This window comes from Phyllostomus hastatus, unplaced genomic scaffold (assembly GCF_019186645.2).
Source record: "Phyllostomus hastatus isolate PE091 unplaced genomic scaffold, TTU_PhHast_1.1 phas_contig_147, whole genome shotgun sequence".
Lineage (NCBI taxonomy): Eukaryota > Metazoa > Chordata > Mammalia > Chiroptera > Phyllostomidae > Phyllostomus > Phyllostomus hastatus.
The window spans coordinates 6,561,550-6,581,092 of record NW_025333603.1 but is presented as its reverse complement, the minus strand read 5'-3'; the positions used below and the strand labels follow the sequence as shown (position 1 = coordinate 6,581,092).

Here is a 19,543-nt window from a genome sequence, read left to right as displayed (position 1 = left end):
ACCTAGAGGGAAAAGGTGGGCCCAGATAGTGGGGGGGTAGTGGGGGTGGGAAGGAGGCTTTAGAGAGCCGTTTCGCTTAGCGTCCTTCAACGAGCTAGCCCCGCCCCCTAAGACAGCTGCATTTAATATTCACAATGCAAATTCTTTTCTTTTTTTGTCTTCTCGTGATGCAAATTATTGATCGCCGAAATCAGCCGCTCCAAAAGGATTGTTCCTTGGCCCCATCACTTCCCCGCCGCAAATATAAAAGACCTAGACGACCGGATTTCATTCTTAGGTTTTTGCTTAGGTGTCCGGGAGACCTGGGAAACCTGTTCTGCAGTACCTGGTTTCCTTGTTTGCAAGAATACCCCTTGCTGGAGAAGCGCTGGACCTTATTTTCCTTGCTGCCTCAGTGCTTCAGTCAGGGATTATGCAACTAACTCGTGCCAGCTCCGAGGAAAACCAAACTTGGTACCTTATTGCAAAACTGACCTCTCTCTCCAGTGAACCAGGACAAAAGGTTACTTCAGGCATTTAAAGTGTTAACACCCCTTTCAGAGCTTCTTCTGGTTAAATCTACTTTTTTTTGTTGTTTTAAAACTTTATGGATTGAGCATTTCTCTTCAGTTTTTCCTCTCTGATGAATAATTGGTCAAAGTTCCCGTCTCTTCTCCTGAGTGGAGACTAGTTGAGTTCGACAGTGCACACTTAACGACTAGTAAAAAACGTCTGGCAACGTACACACGCAAAGAAAAACACACATCGCCCTTTTTTAGGCTCCCTACACATTGCAGACACTGACACAATAGAATGCTCGGGAGACTGCAAGCTCCAGAAGGCAGCGCGGTCACCAGCACTTGCCACCCCTCTATTGGGAGGCGCAGAGCAGGCTGGGCCCTGTAGTTTGTATTTGCTCTCCCCAGATAGGTTGCTCTGGCGAGGGCCGCTGTGTCACGTGGACTCTGCTCCCGCCGCCACCGCCTCCGTCGTCTTTCTCTGTCTCCACTGAGGCAGCCATCTTGCTCTTGCCGCGTGCTGGTGTTTGAGGACCCTCCCTGCTTCAGGTGAGACCCCCGGCGGTCCCGCCACTCCACGGCCATAGGCCTCTGCGCACGGTCTCCCCCCGCCCTCTTCTTTCGACACCCGCCAACCTCTCGGGCTGCCACTTCCGCCGTGGCGCGTGAAGTGGGGGCGGAGGCGGCTAGCCTGGCCTGTCGGTCACCGGCGGCGCAGCTGGGGGTCGGCACCTGAGGGAAGGTCCCCAGCACCACCGCCCCCTGTGGGGGCGAGCGGGCCCGTGCTCTCGCCGCCCAGATCCAGCCCCAGGAGGCGGGTGGTTCCCTACCTCTGTCTTGTTACTCTTGTTGTTCACAACAGTGCTGTGAGCTTGGAGCTGTATACACAGCCAGTCTGTTGTCATCTCATTTGTTCCTCCCCTACAGATAGGGTAACTGAGGTTAGCAGGCCCCGGGCCCCTAGCCTCTGGAACCGAATTATGTTGCAACGCTCTTCACCTCCTAATGGCAGTATTTGTTTTTTCAGTCGGCCTCCCACTCTTGAGACAGTGCCTTGCCCATCTGCATAGCCCCATCACACTGCTTGATGCTTAGTATAAGCTGTCAGGAAACTGATGATTGACCGATAGACACAGTGTTGCACAGCTAGGAATGATGGTCTCAACTTCGTTTCCCACGTTCCTTATACCACGTTCTTTATATCATTATACCATAGCTGTTCCCTCAAGATTGACAACAGTAGTTACTAGTTTTTGCGTATCTACTGTGAGCCATACCCCATGCTATTGATCACCTTTAACCATTAAAAAAAAAAAAAATCTGTGGCATGTGTGGTGTTACACCTTTTCTAGTACAGAAGGAACATTCGTTCAGAGAAGTAAAATACCTTTCAGAAACCCGAAGTGGTAGAACGTTGATTCTTCTGATTCCAAAGCCCATGCCTCTCTTAAAGAAACCCCACATAATAAAAAAAAAGTCGGGACTAAAAGTAGAAATTCTTTTATTTCTGTAAACATGATGTATGTGAAAGTGCCTACTTATTGAGTGCTTGGAACATAGGCACTCAATAAATACTGAGTATAACCTCATTGTTTATACCCTTTTTTTGAGTCCTTGAGGAAAGGACTAAAAGATTCTAGGATCCCCAAGAAAGAACTCATTAAACATACAGCCTTAGGAAGTTTTCTATTTTGAAACTAGAAAGTGAGTTTTCCCTTCTGGGCCCTCATTTGCAAATCTGTTAAATTGAGAGGGAGGTGAACTGTATGTTATCCATATTCTTACCTTCCTGGCTGCCTAAAAGTATTTGAGATGGACTCACATACAAGAATTACAAGTTGATTGAGGAATAGGGAAGTAAACCAGATGATCTTGGAAGTTTAGTCCAGATTCTTTCTGAGCCTGACATTTCTCATAGACAAAGTCCAATCCTCTTTCCTACTTGAATTCCATATACCCCCACCTGCTAATAGACAAAGGACCACCCTTCTTTCTTCCCTAACTTCTTGAGCTTCTAACCTCCCTAAAATGCTTTTTTTCTGAGATAGCTGCCTGGGAACAAGTTCTCTGTTTTCCTGATATAAATAATTTTGTTGCTTTTGTTTCAGACAAGTCAGGATTCTTTATCTTGACTTCTGTTCCTTCTCTTCCATCTCTTCCTGGGGATTGTCACTTCAAAATGCCTAAGAGTCCCAAAAGGTTTACCCTATGTCTAGTTCTAATATTTTCCCTGTGCCCCTTTTTTTGTAAAAAAGTCCTTAGGCTCTTTGTTAGTTCACTACATCTTCATGGCCAATTCCTTTGAGAAAAGTGAATATTGGTCTTTTTCTGTGGATACTGCGTATAGATATTGGGATTTACATCAGCACACATAAGTCTACAAGTTGAGGTTGACACACACTGAAGACTTCTCTGGTTTTGTACTCGAATCATACTTCCTTCAATGAAAGTGTGTTTTTAGCTGCTTGAGCATTGTGATACAGTGCTGAGCAAGATTTAAGGAATCATAAGTTCTAAATGTTATTTGATTAAGCTGCACAACTAGGAAAATGAAGACTATAAATAAATACTGAATTAATGTAAAAATAAATGTTATTTGAGAACTGGGATTTATTTGGCCTTAAAACAGAGAGATACACAAGTTAACGTAAGCAGAGAGTCAGAATACAGGATGTCTTGTACTAATACAATCTTTGGTTCTCTTTTATTTCACAAATGAAAACAATCTTTTTTATCTTAATGATTATGAAGAAGTTAGAGAATTGGCCAAAGGGGTTTGATAACAGCCTTGTACTTCTATATTCCATCTCTCACATCTCAATAATGATCTGTTGATCCACAGAAAGTAAAACAGTACTTTAACATTGGCTTTTGTTTATATAGTGTGGAATGTTATGGCCCATAATAAACTTAAGAACTTTTTTTTCCTTTGTACAAATATCACTGTCCATACTAGGATTCCTGACTTTATAATGTTCTTAGAATTTTCAAAATTAATTTTAGCCTTAAAGAGCTTATACTTAAGAGTCTCTTCACCTCCTCCCCCCTCCAAAAAAAAATTTAGTAGTAATGTGGCAGAGATATGCTTTTGTCAGATTGTGCAGTGAGGCATTATACCCTGAATGCAAGAATATCTTGACAAGCATGACATACTGTATCAGTGCAAGGTATCTGATGAACTCAGTGGGAAATGCTACAGAAGCACTGAACATCTAAAAATCTGGTTCTCTTTCCCTGTTATTAACATATCATCTGACCTTGAATAGAGGACACAGCTACCTCATATCTGGACAGCTACACAGCCTATTGTTGAATTTTTCTTTGTCTAGTTGGGTTTTTTTTTTTTTCAGTCTTCTATTTATGGTTTATAAGGAATACAGAATATGATTTGGGAAAAAAATATCTAAAGGTTGTGCTGATAACATTTGGTAACAGCTCTCTGCTGTAAAAACCGTTGAGGGAAAAACTGGCTTGCCTACAGAGATTTTACAACTGATTAGGTTTTACCGAATGCCAAAGTACTGAATCACGCTTTTAAAGGAGGGATCTTCAAATAGTTAACTTAGAATCCTATTCTGTTTTCTGTTTGTATATTCAACTCTTTTGTGGTATGATTTAATTTTGGTTCCTTTAATATATGGTTCATGAAGCTCAAAAAAGTTATTAATATTTATTAAGAATATAGAGAGTATTAATATGATCATAGTGGTAATGAATATTGCAAGCTCAGTGAACCAGAAGGTACTGTTGCATAAACAGTTATTTTATTTTGGTAAAACAGTGACTTTAACAAATCTATTTTTCCCCCCCTAGATTTACCACAGCATGAATCAAGAAAAGTTAGCCAAACTTCAGGCTCAGGTCCGGATAGGGGGCAAGGTGAGTGTGGCATAAGAAAAATTGATAGGAGACTGTATTATTACCAGATAGTGTTGTTGTTATTATTTTGGATTTGTATCATTGAAAATCTAAAATCTTTTTAATAATCAAGATCAAACCACATTCGAAATTGAAAATAACTTGTCTAAGTCTAAAATAGATAACTAAAAGACTTCTCTCTCTGGCACCTTTGTTTGAATTTTCTTAATATCTGGTAGTTATGTGACATGAACAAGCTACCCAACCTTGTTAAGCTTCCATGTTTACATCTGCAAAAGAGAAATAATCCTACATAAGATGCTCTTAAAAATTAGAGTAATATTGATAAAACACCTAACATGGTGTCTGGCAGAGAACAGACCTGCCGGCCATCCCAGATGCTAAGTTTACCTCATCTTGACTGGATACTTTTACCACTATAGTTTGGTTTACAGGTGGTTTAACTAGAGATGTCCAAGCTGACTGTACATTTTGTTCATTGCTAGGTTTTTCTCCCAAATTTCCTGCCTTTATGAACATGAGCATTCTTACATACTTTGAAGCCTAAGGAAGAGCTAGTTCTGAACACCAAAAGTCTTTGATGCCCTTCAGCTCTGGCCCTGGGCTCAAGGAGAATATTCTAACCTTATCTCTGCCCAGTACAATTTTTGCTAAAGGAAAAGCAAGAACAGTCCTTACCTCTGACCTGGGGAGGGGTAGGTAGGACACTCTGTAGCAGCCCCACTGTGTCATTTACTTTGATGATAACCACAGCTACTTTGATGATAACCACAGCTCCTAGGGAGGGGACAGGAGATGGTGAAGGAAAGAAGTGACTAGTACCTTCTCCTTTCATAGCGACACAGTCATATGACTTTGGAGTCATATTAGCATTCATGTAACCAAAGTAGTCACACTGTTACATCAAGTGTAGTGTCATGTACCAATGTGAAAACTAGGGATATTCAAGAACCATAGAAAATACCTAGAAGAGTTTATGCAGCATATCACTATTTATATATATATATACACATTCATTTAACTAGTTTATTGAGCACCTACTATGTGCCAAACACATAGAAGATAAATAAGGTCTCCTTCTCTTGGCACAGCTCAGCTTGGAAGAGAGACATCCTTACCATTATTCTGTAGAGTTATAAATGTTAAAATGAAGTACAAGGCACTCTTGCTTAGGAGAGACAAGGAAGTCATCATTGAGCTGAGATTTGAAGAATAAAAATTTATCACTAGGTAGACAGGTGAGAGGGTAAATGGGTAGGTTGAAAAGAGATTGCCATTCTCACACATGCAAAGGCACAAAGATTGCTGAGATAACATGGTGCTTTAATGGGATGGTTTGCTTTAGCTTGGCACTGTTAGAGTTTAGAGTATATAATTTGGGGTTGCGTTATATTCTTATATGCCATACTAGGAGCTGAGGATTTTATCCAAGAGGCAAGGGGCAACTTGAAGAATTTTAAGAAGGAAATAAAAGTCATTTTAGAAAGATGACTGCTGGCAGTTTGGGAAATGGAATGAAATAGAAGTTTGCATAGAGGAGAACAATTGAGAGACCACTGCTATATGTGGGACACAAATTTAGGGGTTAGAATTGACATGACTGATAGTATACGAGGGATTAAAGGGAGAGAGGAGTCTGGGATGACCCCATATTTCTGGCTTTAAAGACTGGATATATGATGGTACTACTAGCTGTAAAACTTAGGAAATATAGGAAGAATAGTTTGGTGGATTGATAAGCTTTTAGACATGTTCAATTTGAGGTATCTGAGGATCGTTTGAATTGAGATATCCAGCAAGCAATTAAGCTATCCCTGAGTCAGAAATGTTTAAAAAATAAATGACCATCTATGTAAACAGTCACTCCAGTCCATCCTTCAGAAACTAGATATCATCACATCCTCTGCTACTACTCACAGGGCTCTCTTCCACTCCCACCAGAGCTGCTGAAAGTGAACTTCTGCCTACCCTCAATAAGGCTGAGTACTACTGTAGGAGCTACTCCGAGATTGAAACCCCCTTCCTTTCCCCTTACTCCTGCCATGCCTCAAAAAGGTTTAGCCCTCAAGACTTAGGCTGCTTTTGTTAGTTTTTCAGGTCTGGTTTAGGTTTCATTTTTATAAATTGGCCTGGGAATTTTATCCCTTATTTTATTTTATTTTATTTTTATTTTTTTATAAAAAATTTTTACATTTTTTCCATTACCAGTTACCTCCATTCCATCTTCCACCTCCACCCACCCACCCCCCACAATCACCACACTGTTGTCAGTATCAGTGAGTTCCTTTTCTTTTTTGCTCCATCCCTCCACCCCTAAGCCCCCACCCAGAACTGTCAGCTTGCTCTCTATTTTGCCTGTTAGTTCAGTTTATTCATTAAACTCCACATATGAGTGAAATCATATGGTATTTGTCTTTCTCTGAATGGCTTATTTCACTTAGCATAATGTTCTTCAGGTCCACCCATGCTATCACAAAGGGTAAAATTTTCTTTTTTATGGCTGAATAGTGTTCCACTGTGTAAATGTACCACACCTGTTTTATCCACTCATCTACTGATAGACAGTTTGACTGCTTCCAAATCTTGGCTGTTGTAAATAATGCTGCAGTGAACATAGGGGTGCGTATATTCTTTTGAATTAGTGTTTCAAGTTTCTTCAGATAAATTCCCAGAATCAGCTTATGAAACTCAACATCAAACCCCACCCCCAAACAATCCAATTAAAAAATGGGTAAAGGACCTTAATAGACACTTCTCCAAAGAGGACATACAGATGGCCAATAGACATATGAAAATGTGCTTAACACCACTAATTATCAGAGAAATGCAAATTAAAACCACAATGAGACGTCACCTCACACCTGTCAGAACTATCATCAATCAACAAACAAGTGCTGGTGAAGATGTGGAGAAAGGGGAACCCTTCTGCACTGTTGGTGGGAATGCAGATTAGTGTAGCCACTGTGAAAAGCAATATGGAGATACCTCAAAAAATTAAAAATGGAACTGCCTTATGACCCAGCTATTCCACTTCTGGAAATTTATTTGAAGATATCCCTTATTTTAAATAGTTTTTCAGTGGAATGTATTTAGAATTTCAAAGTACCTATTTAGAAATGAGACTTTTCTATCTTAATATAATTTTCAACCTATTTGCTTATTAGGCCAAAATTCTAAACATCATTCTAGATTCCTTTTTTCCTCATATCTGACATCCAGTGCATCAGCAAGTCCTGTTTGTTCTTCTGACAGTCTGAGCTCTCCCCATCTCCACTGCCACAATCCTCATCTCTCCATCGGGACTGCTACAGTAGCTTCCTGGTTGATCTCATTATAGTTAATTTTCCACAGCAACCTCAGTCATCTTTTAAAATCGTAAATCAGATGAAGTCATTTCCATGCTTAAAATGGCTTCCAATGGCTTTCTATTGCAATTGGAATAAAATCCAAATTCTTTCTGTGGTGTTCTAAGCTACATGACCTAGGCCTTGCCTATCTTTCTGATTTCATTTTCCTTCTCCTTTCCTATTGTTCACTCTGCTGTAGCCATACTGGCCTGCTTTCTCTGTCTAAACACAATAGGTTCACTCATTTCATTCTGTTTGGCTCTCTCTTCCCCTAGATTTTCCCATGGGTCTCAACTCTTATTTCACCTCTTCAGAGAGGCCTTCCCTTAACATTCTTTCCTTTTTTCCTATTTCACATAGTGTCTTTATTTTTTTTTTAACTTAGCTCCTACCCAGTACTCTTATCACTGTGTTTTCTTAATACCCTTAACCCATTTGAAATGATATAATTTATGTATTTATTGACTTTATACTCCCACTATAATATGTGCTCTTTGAAGTAAGAACTTGATGGTTTTCATTCCTGGATTCTAGGACTCTAGAATACTCACATAGTAGGCATTTGATTTTTTTTTTTTTTAGATTTTATTTATCCATTTCTAGACAAAGGAGAAGGGAGGGAGAAAGAGAGGAAGAGAAACATCAAAGTGTGGTTGCCTATCGAGCACCCCCACTGGGGATCTGGTCCACAATGCAGGCATGTTCCTTGACTGGGAATCGCACTGGTGACCCTTCAGTTCAGAGTCTGGTGCTCAGTCCTCTGAGCCGCACAAGCCAGGGCAGCATTTGATTCTTAATATTGTCATAATCTCCAAAGTTTCAGAATATCTTTAGACTTTTTTGTCAGGGGATGGTAGGTATTGTAAAAATGTATTCCTTATAATGCTTATAAGTTGTTATAAATTACACTGAATTGTCTAGAAGTTATAAATTACTTTTTATTCGAAAACTTGAAACAATGTGTTGAGATGATAAAGGTTGGATATTGGAAAAAATAAAAACTGACTAGAACTGACCTTCAAAAATCTGGATTAGTGTGATAAACATAACTCTGAGCATTATTAATCATTACTGTTCTTATAGTCAGCAATTTCTTATGTTGGTTTTTGTTAAGAGAACTATGGATAGGAAGACATCTGATTGTAGTTCCCAGATGCCTTCAAGGCATGCTAACCCTTCTGTTTGGTTATTTTTCAGGGTACAGCTCGCAGAAAGAAGAAGGTGGTACATAGAACAGCTACAGCTGATGACAAAAAACTTCAGAGTTCTCTAAAAAAACTGGCTGTGAATAATATAGCTGGTATTGAAGAGGTATGATCACTTTGTAAATTATTAAATATGTGAACAAATAGCATATTCACAAATAATTATCCACACTTTATTTAATGTTTTATTTATTCAGAGAGGGGGAAGGGAGGGAGAAAGAGAGCGAGAAAAACACTGATGTGTGAGAGATATATTGATCAGTTGTATCTTGCATGCCCCCACTTCGGGCCAAGCCGCGACCCAGGCATGTGCACTGACTGGGAATTGAACTGGTGACCTTTTGGTTTGTAGGCTGGCGTTCATTCCACTGGGCCATACCAGCCAGGGCTAATTATCCACATTTTTTTTTAAAGATTTCTTTTTGAGAGAGAGAGAGCAGTAAGGCAGGGAGAAAGAAATTGAGAGAAACATCAATGTACAAGAGAAACATCAGTTGGTTGCCTCTCACATGCCCCAGTCCATAATGCAGGCCCACAATGCAGGCACCTGCCCTGAGTAGGAATTGAATCAGCAACCTTTTGGTTCACAAGCCAGTACTCAGTCCACTGAGCCACATCACCTAGGGCTATTTACACTTTTAAATGTAAAATATCAGCTTAGGAGAATCTGATATTATCACTCAGCTATCTTGGAAGGACTGTAGCTATTGAATTTGCTTATTGTATAAAATTGGGTGATTGTCCAAAAGTGATTTTAGTAGACAGTTAAGGAATTCATATTTTCAGACTGAAAGTATCGCATGTGTGACAGAATTATGGAACTCTCTTGAATTTTAATGTAAAATAAGATCATTTTCTAATAACATAGAAATAAACCCCAGGATCTCTTCCGATATGGTAGACCTTTTTTTTCCCCCATAAGAGCACCATTCTACTCTACAAGTCTCTCTAATTGTTACCTCAGCCAAGAAGCACTAGCAGTAGCTTTCCATGGATTTTTGAATCATTTTATTATATTTTGATGATACTGTGTCTCTCAAATATGAAGCCAAAGATTAATATTATTTCAGAAGACACTCAAGAAAAATATTAACAATAACTATTTGTAATGTTACCATCTAGATCTATTTCTATCTAATGATTCCATTTCTGATAGTAACCACTGTTTAAATTGCCACTGCCATAAGTTAAGAGTGAATTATATCATTTTACTATGTGTGGTACCACCTCAGCAAAAAAAAGGAAAAGTAACCTACTTATACGCTGTATTATTGAGCACCTCCCATCAGAATTCAATATTTACCCCATTACAGATAAAAGAAATCCCCATCACTGTTTCTAAGGACATTGCTGTTTCTCCTTTTTTAGGCCTTAATGCAGGTGTTATTTCCTCCCGGAAACCTTCCTGTTGCACACATATGCAAAGGACGGTTAGATGCCTTTCCTATGTTCCTCCATATGTTCTGTTTTTAATTTTATTGTAGTATTTATTAAACTGAATTGTGAATTCTATTTTGTTGGTATTGCCAGTTCAGTTCTAACTTTTTGAAGAGTCATAGCTCCAGAGCATCACACAAAAAATAATGGTACATGATAGGCATGTATATACTATTGCTCTTGCACGCTGGTGTGTGTGCACATGTGTACTGTCTTCCAACCCTCGCAAATTAGTTGTACAGAGAAAATATGCATAAAGATAATTAACAGTGCAAGTTAATAACTGTAAAATTTCTCAATATTTGAACCTAAGATGGGAAGGGATTTTACTTTTTTCTTTCTTTCCCTCTTTCTAAAATTGATTTTTTAAGAACCAAGATATATCATTTTGCATATCTAAAATAATATTGTTTAGGAATCTCTAGTATGCTATATATAATCTGAGATAATATATAATATATATTACCTTAGACATTATGGTTTATATTACTATATTTATAGTAGTATTTTTTCAGTCTTTTAAAGAAAATGATATGCTTGATTTAAAAACAGTTATTAGGAGAAAAAAACTACTGCATTAAATGTATACATGAAAACATACAGTTTTCAGAAACACTAAGATATCAAAAATATGTCTTAGAAGTACATTAAATAGAATTTTGTTTTTAATTTGGGGTGTTTTAAACTTGTTACATAGTGCTGAACTCTGAGGAATATACAGTCTTTTTGTTGTTTCTCAGTTTAAGTAAAATCTTTTGAAAAGACATGACTGCCAAAAATAATATTACTATGTTTCCTATACTTAGACCTTGAAAAACCAAAAAAATAAAAAAGAAAAGAAAAGTAAGTACTGTTTGGTGGGTGAGGAGCAGGGAGATCAATGGTGGGTTTTAAAAACTTGTTGAATGCACTTTTACCAAGTAAAATTTTAATCTTACTTTCTAGGCTAAAAGAAATCAGTATTGGTGATTTCTTTCTTTTCCTGAAGCTTAATTTAATTCTTCCTCAGAAACTCTCAAAACTGAAACACTATTCGGATTGAGACAAGCTTCTCTGTTTTTTTTATGTACACATTAGTTTATTGATTTGGTATAATTATATATAGATTTCTTTTACATGTTACCAAAGAGAGAGAATTCAAAGCTGTCAAAAAGTAAAGGGCAGGGGAGTGTCACAGATGATTTTCATACAAAGACAAGTAAATAACCAGTTTTTAGGAAGGAATTCCTAGGTGAATTACAAGAGTAGAATCCAGAACTAAGTTCTGGAAATGTTTTATGATATGTGACATTTGAAGATATTTGGATGTACTTTTATTTTTTTTAAGATTTTATTTATTTATTTTTAGAGAGGGAAGGGAGGGAGAAAGAGAGAGAGAGAAATATCAATGTGTGGTTGCTGAGGGTGATGGCCTGCAACCCAGGCATGTACCCTGACTGGGAATCGAACCTGCAACACTTTGGTTCGCAGCCCGTGCTCAATCCACTGAGCTACGCCAGCCAGAGCTCAGATATTTTTTTAAAAGATTTTATTTATTTTAGAGAGGGAAGGGAGGGGGAGAGAGAGAGAGAGAGAAACATCAATGTGCAGTTGCTGGGGGTTATGGCCTGCAACCCAGGAATGTACCCTGGCTGGGAATTGAACCTGGGACACTTTGGTTCCCAGCCCGCGTTCAATCCACTGAGCTACGCCAGCCAGGGCAAAATATTTTAATAAAATAAAATAAAATGGCCCTAAATTCTGTGGGACAGTCAGGTTGATTTTGAAAGGCCAGAACAGTAGGAAGTCAGGCCAGAGATATAGCCCAGACGGTTCTGGGCATCTTTATTGGGGAGTATTACTGGTGCTATTTCTAAACCTTAAGACAGCATCCATGATTTAGAATAAATTCTATATATAGGCGGTGTCCATTCATTCAACAAATTTGAGTGACTATTATGTGCCGGATACTTGGGGGACATACTATGTCTAGTAAGGCATGGTCTCTTATCTCAAGGAGTTCATCTCTAACAACGTCAAAAACTTGCAAACATAATTTTATCACAACCATTCTAATTACTTATAATACCCATGAAGTATAGAAGGTGCATAAATCACCTTAAGTTTAAGAGCATCTGACCCAAAGATTGGATAAATGGGAAATTACAAGGTGGAGAATCAGAAAAAGGGTTTTCTAAAAAGTGAAAATTGCATATGTAGATGCACTAGGCATGAGAGGACAAAATACTTTCTGGTAACTACAAGATGTGTCAGTATTGTTAGAGCACAAAATAAGAGCAAGGGCATCTGGTGTTTTGGACTAGGAGTCTCAAAAATGTCTCCTCTATTGTTCAAGTAGCATCCTTTACATTCAACTACCTATTAAGTGGGAAAACATTTTGACATAAAGGAGCTGTTTGTTTTAAAAAGGGTATAGTAGCTAATTTAATAGTCTGTTTACTTGTCTGCTCCTTGTTCTTATACTGTATGTAGATTATAGATTGTATGATTTTAAACCAAATATCAATAAAATCACCAGAAAAAAGGTAAATTCTCCATATGAAATACATGCAATTTGCTTCGTGAATTTAATAAGTTTGTTAGCCCTTCTTTTGCCTCTCAAAGAGTTGGGGAGGTATCTAACTGATCAGCCCAACAATTCATCCTTTAATAGTTTCTAATCACTTGTGTCTAGGAGCCTTATATAACTGTGTCATTTGCTTAGGAGAGAGGAAGGAATGTTAGAAATAAAATATTCTGGCCTTTTTAACTTCTACTATTTTATTCTCTGTATTCTAATATTAACTCTCCACCCCTTTCTGGGCCTTTTTATTCATATTTTAAATACAACCTCATTTAAAACAACCATTAATAAATTTCCATTTCAGTCTGAAGTGGAATACATCTTGCTTTTTACACTAAACTCAACATATTTCAGCCTACAAAGACCTACATCACGATGTAAAATATGACTTAACATTTAGCCCTTGAGAAAGAAGCTTGAACAGAAGGAAAACTTTTGAATTTGTTTATTCTTTTGGTTCTCAGTTGACCTATTATTTATTTTGTAGATAGGAAGATATATGTTATCCATGTATCTGTACTGTTTTCCTTTTACATTCTCCATTTGCCTATATTCTGAGGTAAATAATTTTCTAGAAAGTTTTTATGGGACCACATAATTGAATTTTTATCAGCAAATAAGCATTTTAAGAATGTGAATGAGAAGCAACCTAGGTGCCCATCAGTAGATGAATGGATCAAAAAACTATGGTACATTTACACAATGGAATTCTATGCAGCAGAAAGAAAGAAGGAGCTCCTACCCTTTGCAACAGCATGAATGGAACTGGAAAGCATTATGCTGAGCAAAATAAGCCAGGCAATGAAAGACAAATACCATATGATCTCACCTTTAACAGGAACCTAAACAACAAAACAAACAAACAAGCAAAATATAACCAAAGACACTGAAACAGAGAACAGGCTGACCAGAGGGGAGATGGGAGCGGGGAGTGAATTTCAGGGGAAAAGGGGAAGGGTTTATAGGAACAAGTATAAAGGACACATGGACAAAAACTAGGTGAGGGTAGAAATGGGAGGGAGATGGGAAGGGCTGGGGGGGGTTGGCTGGGATGGGAGTAAAAGACAGAAAACTGTACTTGAACAACAATTAAATAAAAAAGGAAAAAGTAAGAAATCTCTAAGTCCAGCTACATAAAAATGAATGTGAATGACATCATAGGAAGGAAATTAAACAGAAAGTTAAGAAACCCAAATTTAGTTCTGAGTTTGCATGTAACCAACTATTTGTTCTTGGGTATGTTGCTTAACCAAGAGTTCTTGTCTTTAGTATTTATTTCCTTCACAACAGATTGACTAGAAGTTCAACAAATAATATGGCCTGACTTTAGGGGGAACAATATCTATTTCAAGTCTCCTGTGATTTTAACATCTGTAAATTTAAAAAATCTCAAATTCCAGTATTTGAGATTCTTTTCATACCTTGAACTATTATAGAAATCCTTTATTAAATATGTGATTGGTCTTGATTTGGAAAATATAGTCCCAGCATATCTTTATTCTTTTCCCATACTAAAATTATGTGATTCTAGGGTAGGTCCAGAGCAATATCCCATTTCATACCACTGTGCCACCTTTTTTCTCTTTCAGAATTTCAGCTACTTTAACATTAAACTTTTCTAACTAAACTGTAATTATCTTCAGAACTGTATATCTGTTTCTAAAGTTAACATAAACTATTTTTAACTGATGATATTTGTTACAACAGCTAGATTGAATGCTAACTGTGTATAATATATATAATAGAACCTTAAGTACAATACTGAAAGAGGGATGGGTATAGAATTGAAAAGTGATTATGTCAGGAAAAAATTGGGGAATTATTTGTACAGTAAAGTTACAGTTTTCCAGGGAATTTGCCTTTATTTTCTCTGTGTTCCAGGTCTTGCCTGAAATTTAGACGCCCCTTTCTTCCCCTTCCTTTCTGGTGCTGTCTATCAGTGGTGGTGATCACCTCTGGGAAGAAAAGCCCACTTCCACTGACCATGGAGAACACTCAGCATCTCTGCTTGATTGTGACAAGGGCAGTTTTTGGATGGATCATGAAATGCTTCTAAAGTAGCCAAGAATTAACTCTCCTAACCTTTTTACATAATAAGCATGTTACCACCAAGGTAACTTACCCAGTGGAGTCAACTACATAGTGGAATCACATTATTTACACATTTAACTTACACAAATTCAGCTCTACTGAAACACAGAAAGTGCACAAGTGAGAGAAAAATAACATTTTAAATAGCTTAATCTTCCTTTTCAATTAGTCCAAGGCCATGTGATAAATCCAGTCTGAAACAATAAAAATTCATATTGATGAAAGCTATAGAAAGAATGTGAGGATGGTTCTGAAGGTTTCCTAGTAATTGATAAAGCATGTCCAGGTGGGCAGGCAAGTGGGTGGGAGAGGTACTTTCACATTTACAAGAGTTGTTGAAGGTTGTTGAGAAGCAACATGCAAGAATTAGAGGAACTGATAAAAATCCTCTACACAGAATGACATGAAGAGAACAAGTTGAAATCTTTGTAAATTTACTGTGTTAAAATGAAATATCTGATCAATTACATTTCTGAGTGTTCTTTATGGATTTTCAGTGGTTATTTTTACCAGACACTGTTACCCCATTACAACCTGTCCCCTAAGATGCTACCTCACTAAATGGTATCTGTACCAATTTAGTTTGATAGTGTAAATTGAGTAAGATAATGGCTATTTCATTAAGAAGCCAGTTCTTGGCTGATTATTACATTTTTTTTAATGTGGGCATGAACTACTTTCTCATAGAAGTCTTGAATTTAAAATGTAGATTCTTTGACCATCCTAGTAATCTGTGCCATCTACACCATTTTACCTTGTTGTTAGGATCTTTTTCCACCCATACCCACTGCTTAAATAATTACTACCTTGGGACTGCATAACTGCCAAGTTGAGAAAAATAATTAACAACTATTTTTTAAAAAAATACTGTTTTAGTTGTATCTATTTTGTGAAGTATCTTTTTCTTTCATGATCATACAGGTAAACATGATTAAAGATGATGGAACAGTTATTCATTTCAACAATCCCAAAGTCCAAGCTTCCCTTTCTGCCAACACCTTTGCAATTACTGGTCATGCAGAAGCCAAACCAATCACAGAAATGCTTCCTGGAATATTAAGTCAGCTTGGTGCTGACAGCTTAACAAGTCTTAGGAAGTTAGCTGAACAGTTCCCTCGGCAAGGTAGGTATTTCAACTTAGTACCTCTTTTCCTCCCAACCTTAATTAAAGAACCTATTTATTTTAAAAGGTGTCCCATTACTGGAAGGATTTGCCTGTATATATTTTCTACTTTTATAAAGTTACTTGTGTGCTTCATAAATTATTTAGTTTGTTTCTTTAAATATTATACAATGTGGCATAGGGAATATTTTGGTAGAAATTATAATAGAGCTAAGAGTAATTACCTAAAAGGTAAAGTGCTAGGATTTGCAGGCCACATTAAATAGTCAATTTGATATTCACTTCTGACTAATGACAACAAGAACATAGTGTTATCACAGAACTATAATTTTTGTTTAATATTGATTACTATAGATGCAACAACCATTTGTACTGAATTTCCAAGATAGTTCTGGTTTCAAATGTGACTTGTCTCCCCTAAAAATCAAAGAGCCTATTACTTTAGTGCTCATACTACATGACTAGATACTTGCTTACACCAAAAGAGATGAAAAACCATCTTGAATATTAATTTTCTATTTGGAGAATATGGAATTTGGAGAATGAATTAACTGTCTTTTCATTCAAGCTAATCTGAATTACTCCATTTTACATATAAGTTTTACCTTCAGTGCCCATTCAAATTGCCTGCTGTATGTAGTATACATCTAATGAAGTTAAAGTTCCATTGATTTTTAGTATTAAGTAAAAAGTATGGTATTAGATTAGACAGTATTTAGCTTTTTCTGAATAATTATATAAGATATAGACAGGGAAAAAGGATAAAGTGTTTGTAGATGTCTTTGTTCTCTGTGGCTAATTTTAAAATAAACTTTTTACAGTGTTGGATAGCAAAGCACCAAAGCCAGAAGACATTGATGAGGAGGATGATGATGTTCCAGGTAAGTGACATTTCTTTAGTTTTAAGATTTTTAGCATCCTGCTGATCTCATTTAAATTTACTACATAATTACTTACAATTTTTTGTCGATGGTGAGCTCATAAATTTAAATTGATTCACAATGATGTGGATATGATCTAATTAAAAAGATTAAAAGCCTTCTCATGTAATACTTAGAATCCAAAATTACCACGCAAAGCTTTGCTGCCTGCATTTATGAATTTGGAATCACTGTGATTATAAATTTGGATAGTTATTATTATAACATTTTTGTGGGAACTATGATTGATATATGAAAATGCTGTCCATTTTAGTATGCGTAAATAAAAAAAGACTAACATTTCCTTAGGATTATGGTTTTAGCAGATAAATGAGATATTAGCAAAATGCCACCAATTCATTTCTACCCCCTTGTCCTATGTATTTTCAGGCTAATTCTAGGAAGAACAATTTTGTTTTACTGGGGTTAGAAGTTAAGAATTTTATTTACCTCTTTTTATGTATTTTTAACTCATTTACCTTTTTTTTTTTCAGATCTCGTAGAAAATTTTGATGAGGCATCAAAGAATGAAGCTAACTAAAATTTTTTCTGGTTTTTGGAAGCTGGCATGGACTAGATTTAACATCAGCTATGTGGTTCCAAAGTTTTACAGACACGGAGAATATCAACTGTTACTAGTTCAGTAATATAAATATTTTGTATATTAATAATGCTGTTTGTTCAGCATTTTTTGGTCATATAATTTTGCATTTTGCACTTCCTCCCAGGATCTACTCTTTTGGTCAAAATAAGAAGTATTGGTGCAGCTTGAGGGTGTCTTGATTTTTGATTCTTGGTTTTTTTGTTTGGGATATTTTTGGTGTGTGTATGTTTATGTGTGTGTGTGTGTGGGTATGTGTATATACAATGGAGAGCAAATTGGAAAACAGTTCTATTTATCCTCCTTCTTCCCCCAGTAGAAATAAAACAAATCTTTACATTTGTTACTTTTAATTTTTTTCTAATGCATAAAATTAATGAAAAGTGAATTAATCTTGGATTTCAAATCTGAAGAGAATTTTATCCTTGAAGGTTTGGTTTTCATTTGCTTGGTTAACACATTTGTCATACATTTCTCTGGGTTTAAAATGTCTTGAGATATTTTCACCAGCTTCCTGCTGGTGAAATAGGTAGCATATCTTTGGTGCAATTGCCTTAGATTTCACTTACCTAGTCAGACCCAGAAGTAGTTTCTTTCTAAATGCCTTTTTCCCTCCTTTTGACCCCCACATGGCCTGGTCCGTCTTTGGAAATGCTCTTCCTCATCTTCCACCTAGCCTCAGAAGAATGTTCTCCGTATAGAGTTAAGTGAGTGCCTAATCCCTCTTTTTTGGGACTTTGTTCCCTTATCTTAAGGCATAACACTTCATCTTCAACTTTTTATTTCCCCCTTGATTTTACAGTTTGATAGATTTCAAACTGGAATAGCTAGCATGTGCTTGCTAAATAATTTTATGCCAGCCTTATCCTGTATCCTAGCTGTTCTTAATAGCAGGTACAAAAATGCCCTTTTTTTTTTTTTTTTTTTTTAGTAAGGTTGGAATTGGGAATGTCCTTTTGAATCAGGAAAAAAAAAAATCAGCCATATACTCATCCCCCAGCACCAAAGGGCATTCTGTGAAGAGTTATTGGCCTGAGGAGGATTTCTTCAACCACTCTCCTACTCTGGCCTTGAACCTACCTCTAGATTGGATCTTATTATTGCTGCTCACAGCATCCTCCTGCATGCTTACTAGAGTAATGCTTTGGGAGAACACTGGTAAAAACACAGTATTTAATTGTCACCTCCTTTCAGAGGACTTGGAGGTAAGTTGCATTCATTCAAGTTTCCCTCTTGATATCTAATGATAAAAGCTTGCATTTTGCTATATCAGCATTTGTTTTAGCTAATATTTAAGGATAAGATTTAGAAAATCTATCATTTCCTGGTCCAACATCAAACTAACTGTGGCTTAACCTCACAGCCTGTCAACTTTGTTTCAAGCTAGATATCTTGATTTGACATCTAAAGTGCAAGACCAACAACATATCAAGCAATCTGTAAACCCAAAGGCAAAGCTCTTGTGTTTTATCGTCCAGACACCTCAATTTATTTTATAAATTTGTTCATTTTCCTGTTATGTTTTATATAATATATGGACTTACCTACAAAATAAAATAACAAAAGAGGGTATTTCCTCTTGGCTTCTCTTATTGTTGTCTGCAGAATTTCCTTCTTTTGTATATCACCTCTACCCCCAAGTCTCAAATGAATTTCGGCCCAATCATTATTTGAAATAATGTTTCATCCATTGTTACTCTATAAGTGGTCTATATCAGGGGTGTCAAACTCATTTTCACTAGGGGCCACATCGGCCTCATGGTTGCCTTCAAAAGGCCAAATGTAAGTTTAAGACTGTATAAATGTAACTACTCCTTAACAGTTAAGCAAGAGTTGGGTACTGCCACCAGGGAGAAACAAGGTGCCGGGCCAGATAAAAC

General features: G+C 36.9%; 1 protein-coding gene across 1 annotated transcript; it reads left to right on the top strand.

Annotated features, from left to right (window-relative positions):
- Positions 1-900: 900 nt before the first annotated feature.
- Positions 901-18,005, top strand: BTF3L4 (basic transcription factor 3 like 4). The gene is made up of 6 exons (XM_045857705.1): positions 901-1,046; positions 4,311-4,376; positions 8,921-9,034; positions 15,941-16,142; positions 16,964-17,023; positions 17,557-18,005. Exons 2-6 carry the CDS (start codon positions 4,323-4,325, stop codon positions 17,601-17,603), a joined length of 477 nt encoding a protein of 158 aa, XP_045713661.1. The 5' UTR covers positions 901-1,046; positions 4,311-4,322; the 3' UTR covers positions 17,604-18,005.
- Positions 18,006-19,543: the final 1,538 nt, after the last annotated feature.

Coding starts and splice junctions, on each gene's coding strand:
- BTF3L4 (XM_045857705.1), top strand. CDS start 4,323: ATGAATCAAGAAAAGTTAGCCAAACTTCAGGCTCAGGTCCGGATAGGG. Junction 4,377..8,920: donor AGGTCCGGATAGGGGGCAAG/GTGAGTGTGGCA, acceptor GTTATTTTTCAG/GGTACAGCTCGCAGAAAGAA. Junction 9,035..15,940: donor ATATAGCTGGTATTGAAGAG/GTATGATCACTT, acceptor ATGATCATACAG/GTAAACATGATTAAAGATGA.